Below are 7,862 nucleotides of genomic sequence, written 5' to 3'. Positions count from 1 at the left end.
GATGTTCCTCACCACTGAACGTTGTCGTTGAATGTAGAGATGGCAACCGGGGGACTGAAGATGGACTGTGTTTGGACGTGCTTCGCGAGGCCCGAGTTTGCGTTGCGTTGCGTTGCTGACGGTTTTTTTTTTTACCTCATGCCTCTTCTTGTTATATCTTAATTGGACCAATCATGCGCGATATCACGTACACTAAGTCACAGCCGTTACTTCCAAAAAGGACATTAATTGGGGAACATGATGGTGTGGAGGGCAACAAGAAACATTTCTCAGAGTAAAGCAAAAAAAAATACTCTTCTTCATTCAAACAAAAGAGCGAAACGAATTCTTACACCAATCGCTGCGGTTTTGCAACTACGATGTTCCTTTTTAAACATTTTACGCCTAACTGCCATATTTGGCCAGTGATCGGTGTTTGTTATGCTGCTTGTCATCGCCTTTGAGGAAGCCGTATCGTTTTCTTGGCTATTTCGTTGTCTTGAACCCGTATTTTCTTTATTGGGCCTTGGTATTTGGAAGAAAGACAAAAAAAAAAAAAAAGAATAGAGGTAAGCACAGAATCCTGATTGAATTTTTAATGTCTTTTTTCGATAAGGTCCTTTTCGTGGCCATACTAGACTTTAAGAGGCGATGAAGTGAATTTTATACTTTCTAAGTACCTTTATTTATTACAAAGGGCCTTTTATGACTATTAACAGCTCAAAACAGCACAAAGTTCAAAGAACTTCACAGTATGTTATGCCATTAGCACTTTAATTATCGATGGAGTCCAAGTTCCACTTTCGACTATTTTTGTAGTTGAATGCCAAAAAGGCTCACCTTACTCGCATTGGATTTCAGTCACTGCTTCTCTATTGGCCTATCTATTGTTTCGAGTTTGTTCTAGAATGTTAAGATTCTTTTTATCCCGCTGTTTGCTCAAAAACAAAGTGATTAAATGCATATGCCTCAAGAAGGGCAGTCAGTCAGTGGAGTCATCTAGCGGAGGAGTTGAAGAGCTAAAAGAGTTCCAGGCTTAAAACTTATGGTAAGTATCTTTACTTTTACTTAAATCTGCTTATATTGAATTGCTGTCTTGTAACCTGTTACTTGTGTTCATGTACAAAAATGTACCAAGAGAAAATAACATTTAAAATAACACAAAAGAACACGTAAATGTTTTTAAATAGACAAAACATACGCAGTTCGAGATTGGATTCCTTGTTTTTCCAGTTTATGGTTTCGTTACAGAGCGATTAGTCTTCAACAAAGTATCGATAGTTTAATTAACGAGATGCTCATCAACTTTAAAGCCTGGTTTTCACTAGCGACGCAAGCACAAGCCAAGCATAAACGCAATCACGCAAAAAGGACAAATTTTGATCCTTGTTCTTATGCTTGCCGCAAGCACAAGCACAAGCATAAAACTACTATGCACTTGTGCTTTTGCTTGAGTCAAAGCCGTTTTCACGATGAAATAGAAGCTGTTATTCTTGTGCTTCCAGCCTTTAACAAGCTATGAGGTGGATTGTTTACGTGTCGCAATTATTTAAATAACTCAACACTATTTCACTAAAATATCAAATGTTTTGAAGTCATCAACAATTGAAATAACTCGTCAGGTTTATCATGTTACCTTAGCTTTCGCCTCGCAAAATTACCTTAGAGCATAATTAAATGTTTGCCTTTTTTATTAACCCTTTTGCAAAGCTTACACTTTTTAAAGAAAGGTACAGCAACATGTACATGTTTGGTGTCTCCATTACATTATATTTACCGTTAGACACGCTTAAGAATGCGAAAATCACCGAGAAATTCTTCCCAATTCAGGTTCTGATTGATCTGAAGAGCCTCCTAGACCAACGCTGACAGTCTATGGTGATTTTCAGCCCGCCTTAATAATTTTTTCCCAATTGAGTTTACTGTTTTGTATGTACTGATTATGTAATCGCCCAAATACTAAACGGATTTATGGTTTGTACAAGCTTATGTGTTAAAGTGCGGAAATAGGGGATTTCTGAAGTGTTAAATGTCTTGTAATTTACATTTATTCATAGTTCCAATTATTTTCCTTATATAGTTGTTGTGATACTGTATCACACTACATTCTACAAAACCCAGTGGGCACCCAGTGTGACATAAGTTCCCCAAGGCTAATATTTAAAAGGGTTTTGGCAAAAGTTTTGCTTTTCCTGTACTAGAAAGACTCCAAGGGTGCGAATTGAATTGATAAGTATCGAGTATTTTAAGGGTTATGCCAAACTTTTAACGCCTCCGGTGCTTAAAGACATTTTTGCGCTTCCGGTACTTAAAGGACTCCAATTAGGGAGTGGGATAAATACCAAATACTTTATGGTTATGCCAAACGTTTAACGCATCTGATAGTTAAAGTAAAGGACCCCAAGAATGAGAGCCAAATTGATAAAACATCTTAACCCGTTCAAGTTGAGGAGCGTTGAAAAACATGTTAGTCGCGGTATGTTGTAGCTCAAAGAAACATACACAAAATTATCGGTTCACGTTATTTAAAAACTCGTGGTGCAAAATTAACACGATTTACTTACATTAGCCCTGATGACATAACTTAGTTTTCACAGGTTCCTTTCTAATCATAAAATTATTGCAAAACAATGCATATTTCTTTTGACGATCATTTTTTGTATTCTTATGACCCCATGTTTGACTTCACATTGATATTCTAAGGAGAAAATGCGTGCTGATCACACTAAGGTCGGAAAGAATTAAAGGGCAAAGACAATAGCAACCATATTTCCTTATATTGAGCTAAAACAAACATCCTTCAAGAACAATAAAAAACATTTCAGAAACCAGAAGGGAATACAAAGAAGTTGGAATTTCTATTAAGAGTGACTAAGATGGCGAACCCAAAGACAATTCATATATCACGGTTTCTATCAAATGTATCGAGCATTTCTTTCATTTCTAATACTGCTTATTATACTATACCTTACTTTCAAGTCTGCAGACGGAATCTTAGCGTGTGACCATTCAAATGAAGGCTGTTGAGAAATACTTTTAAACTCATGCTGGTTGTTTTTCAATATTTTTGAAATTCGAGGTTTTGAAAACGTGATGTCAGCCAAGTGAAAAATAGCCTAAAGGCTCTGCTATATGAGCCTTTTTCTACAGCGTCTTTAGGTAATCTTTCCCCTAAAGTGTGAGTGTGAAAATCAACTGGAACTAAAGAATTTATATACAACCAAAGACAAAAGTTCCTCTCGTTCCCTCCCCTATTCAGTGTTGATCTTCTAGCGACCCTAAAGTGAGGTTCCATTACATTTGAACAATTTCCTCACCCCAGCTACTTGTCTGTGGCTGTAACAACAACAACAACAACAACAACAACAACAACAACAACAACAACAACAACATAATTTATTTCCTCAACTTCCTTTTGATACAAATTACAATTTGATACGAGCACGAGCATGAGTGCTTCGTGCTTCTATTCGAAAGCAATAACCATTAGTTATATAGTTAACTATCGTTTACGCTTGTTGCTAATCTTTATTTATATCTGAGTCTTTAAAGTGAGGGAAAACGTTCGCTTTCTTAAGTGGTTCTCTATTTCATATCATGTTAATGTTCCGGCCTCGTAATTGGGTACTGATTTACTCTACTCAGTCTTAATTCCCGACTGCAAACCTTTTTATAGCTTACTGTTACGTAATGCATTATATTTTACATTCTGATACTGACATATATTTACTGGATAACGTACTTTGACTAATGACTGGTTTCTTAAGACTGCAGATTAAGAAATGGCGTCGTTTTATTGGAAAGCCTTCGTTCTTGTCTGCGGGATGGTCGTGTTGTCAACTGCTAGCAGACCACTGATAGTAAAGCAGGAGAGGACACAACCAAACCATCGAGTGCCAGGTAGCTACCGTCCTTAAATTAAATAAGCTGAAAAACAGTTTAACAAAACAACTTAAAAGATGGCGCTTTTCAAAAAGGCGAACACATGTTTTTGCTATTCCTGAAATAAAAAAAAAATGAAATACACTAATTTAATATCTATTTTTCGAACGCCAAATGGCCCATGTTTTTATTCATTTACCTATTTCGTCACAATTCAAAAATAGGTACATCTGAAATTTACCACCTACGCCTGAATAACGCTTTGCAAAGGAATGCGAACTAGTACCTGGAAATTCCGCTAAGATTGCTTTTATCGAAAATCTCTTATGTTAAAAAACTTTTCAGAGTTGACTATTGCAGCCACTTTAAACTAAAAATGAGCATGATAAAAACCTAGTGCAAAACTCTTCGCATGAAATGAGTTTTGTGTACGCGAAAGTGAATTGGTGAGTAATAAAAGCTCATTTTCATATGAGTGACTTTGCACCAGATCTCATTTTGAGACTGAACCAAAACTATCGTGGCATGGCTCCTTTAATTACTAGCACAAAACAAATAAAAAGTAAAGTTTAAAAGAAAGAAATTGACTTGGTCTTGCCTAAATCTCCACTCGATGACATGTAATTATTCTATAAACTAAGATCAAGCATTACTTTTTAAATCCTTTTGTATAGACAAAGCATTGGAAGACGATTTCTGGTGCCCAACTTGCCAAAACACTTCTCAAGAATCCTGTGATGCTAGATTGGCCGACACTACGTGCCCCAAGGCTACCTTCTGCATGGCATTGTGGGATAAAACCATCTTTACACGAAAATGCATCAACAGAAAGATGCATGAACTGCTGACCAAAGATTGCAGGAATGTGGGCCACATGAAACGGGAGTGCAAACGACGAACCAGAAGGTACCACTTGTCTTGGTGCAACCAACCAGGCTGCAAAGCTGAAGTAACCGAGATGTCAAAAGGAAAATCAGTTGTTGACAAACCAGCAAGAGACGATTTCTGGTGCCCTACGTGTCAGAGTACGTCTCAAGAATCCTGCCAAACCAGTCTGTCCAACACCACTTGCCCCAAAGCGGATCACTGTATGGCACTGTCGGACAAAAACGTTTTTGCTCGGAAATGCGTTAACAGAAAGATGCTTGAACTGTTGACCAGAAACTGTACAAACGTGGGTTCCAATGAGTGGGAATGCAATCGAAAGCGAAAGTATCACGTGGCATCGTGTGATTATTCAGGCTGTCAAGCTGAATTTTCAGAGATTACCAAAGATGATCTCGTTATAGACAAACCAGCAAGAAACGATTTCTGGTGCCCAACCTGTCAAAGTACTGCACAAAAATCTTGCCAAACCAGTCTGTCCAACACCACTTGTCCCAAAGCGCATCACTGTATGGCACTGTGGGACAAAAACGTTTTTGCTCGGAAATGCGTTAACAGAAAGATGCTTGAACTGTTGACCAAAAACTGCAAGAACGTGGGTTCCAAGGAGTGGAGATGTTATAGAAAGCGACAGTACCGTGTGACAGCTTGTGACCAATCAGGCTGCAAAGCTGAATTTTCCGAGACCACTAAAGATGATCCCGTTATAAACAAACCAGTGAGAAATGACTTCTGGTGTCCAACCTGTCAACGTACTTCTCAAGAATCCTGCGAAACAACATTGACCAACACAACTTGTCCCAAAGCGGATCATTGTATGGCATTGTGGGACAAAAACGTTTTTGCACGGAAATGCGTCAACAGAAAGATGCTTGAACTGTTGACCAAAGACTGTACAAACATGGGTTCCAGTGAGTGGGAATGCAATCGAAAGCTGAAGTACCATGTCGCAGCTTGTGACCAGGCAGGCTGCAAAGCCAAATTTTCAAAGATTACCAAAGAACAGCCCGTTGAATACAAACCAGTGAGAAATGACTTCTGGTGCCCAACTTGTCAGAGTAAATCAGAAGAATCTTGCGAAAGCACAATGGCCAACACGACTTGTCCCAAAGCGGATCACTGCATGGCATTGTGGGACCAAAACGTTTTTGCTCGGAAGTGCGTTAACAGAAAGATGCTTGAACTACTGACCAAAGACTGCAAGAACGTGGCGTCCAAAGAGTGGGATTGCAATCGAAAGCGAAAGTATCGCGTGGTATCGTGTGATCAATCAGGTTGCAAGGCCGAATACTCCAAGATTACCAAAGACCAGCCAGTTGTATACAAACCAGTGAGAAATTTCTTCTGGTGCCCAACTTGCCAAAGTACTTCTTCTGAATCCTGCCAGAAAATACTGACCAACACCACTTGCCCCAAAGCGGATCACTGCATGGCATTGTGGGACAATAACGTTTTTGCTCGGAAATGCGTCAACAGGAAGATGCTTCACCTACTGACCAAAGACTGTACAAACATGGGCTCTAATGAGTGGGAATGCAATGGAAAGCGACAGTACCATGTGACAGCATGTGACCAATCAGGTTGCTTAGCTAAAATACCCAGCAATATTATCCCCAAGGAGAATCCCTTTCAGTGCCCCACCTGTCCTATCTGTAAATCCCCTAAGGAATGCGACCACAAGATGACAATGACAAAATGCCCCACGGCTACACGATGCATGGTGTTGCACTTTAATAGCACTGTTGATACCCAAGGCATTTTTACGCGCAAATGCATAAATGAAAAGATGTTTGTAATGATCCAAAGAGCATGCACACACAAACAGGGATGCGAAGTGACCTCATGCACCCAGTCTGGTTGCAAAGCTACGCTATAGTGTCTCGAGCTTGTCACTGCTTTCGATGCGTGTTACGTATTGCGTAAGTTATCTCACGTAATTTTTGTTGTTACTTTGGTGAGGAGTTTGTCATGTTTACTCTACGTTTGCTTGGTCAAAAAGGAAAATGAGATTGTTTCAAATGAAATTAGCGTCAGAAACTTTGCTGAAATCCAAAATTAAGATCTCTTTCGTGAGATTACATTGATATTCCAATATTATAAAACATCAAGTATTTTAATAGAAAACGGAAAGCCTTTCCCTCTAGGACGACACAGGTTTTCCAGCCGTTCCTGTTCTGGGACACATTTAGCGCAAACGTCTTAGCTCAAACGTTTTTTATGAGTAGACAAGAGGTATAATAAACGGCGAGAAGGTTCACGTTTGCGAAGCACACGTGCGAAAGAAAATCTTGGAGCTTTCACCAACAGAGTCCTCCCCATCGTTCTTTCTCGCGGCTTCGCCGCTCGCTCGTATGCTCCTCAAACGTATGCTTGCTCGGAGGCTACAGTGAGCGTACAATTTATTTTAAATATCCCTTTTAAAGAGGTAACTTAGTTGATAGATATCGCCGCAGTGAGGTTGGAAAACTGGCGTTTATTGGCCGGCTGATTCAACAAAACAGTTTCACTAGAAACTATAAATCGTTTTTGTTCGATTGTAGATAAGTTTGACACTTGAATTACATGTATGCGGTGTAAAGCCATTAGTTGATTAATTACCTTAAATAATATTTTTTTGTCAGTATTCCAAAGACTTAGTAATAGACATCGGACTATACCATTTAATGGATATTCATTTAACAAGAAGTTCCATCATTAAAGGGACGCACTCGTACATGCATGCCCTTTTGCAGAGTATTAAGCCTCTTGCAAACAGAATATGCGTCTTCATCACATGAAAGCAAAACATGCCATTGACAAATGTAATATATAACTTGTTAATATTTTAACATAAAATTCTCAGCAAAAATTTCGTAGAAAAAGCGCAGATTGTTTGGCAGTTGTTTATGCTTTTATGGTTGACAGGCAACCTGGCATACAAGAATGCCCAGCCAAGTCCCCCTTCATATCGGAACTTCTTGCTTAATCAGTACAAATAAGCTCTTAGAGCCGTGTAGTTTTTTTGATTAATTTTGTAACCTGTCATGGTACAAAATAAATCTGTATCTTATCATATTTTCTTTTTTTTTTGTTGCATCCGTGGTCGGGACAGGGTATGGTACCAAGTGGTGTTACGG

The 7,862-nt window shown here is 38.9% G+C and overlaps 1 protein-coding gene across 1 annotated transcript; it reads left to right on the top strand.

The window, feature by feature from the left end:
• Positions 1-936: 936 nt before the first annotated feature.
• LOC144650971 (uncharacterized) lies at positions 937-7,800 on the top strand. Its single transcript, XM_078510816.1, has 3 exons — positions 937-1,027; positions 3,747-3,879; positions 4,536-7,800. Exons 2-3 carry the CDS (start codon positions 3,762-3,764, stop codon positions 6,620-6,622), a joined length of 2,205 nt encoding a protein of 734 aa, XP_078366942.1. The 5' UTR covers positions 937-1,027; positions 3,747-3,761; the 3' UTR covers positions 6,623-7,800.
• Positions 7,801-7,862: the final 62 nt, after the last annotated feature.

Source organism: Oculina patagonica, chromosome 4 (assembly GCF_052425735.1).
Source record: "Oculina patagonica isolate OP01 chromosome 4, crgOcupat, whole genome shotgun sequence".
NCBI lineage: Eukaryota > Metazoa > Cnidaria > Anthozoa > Scleractinia > Oculinidae > Oculina > Oculina patagonica.
Note: the sequence above shows the minus strand (reverse complement) of the source record. Positions and strands in the feature narration are given on the sequence as shown.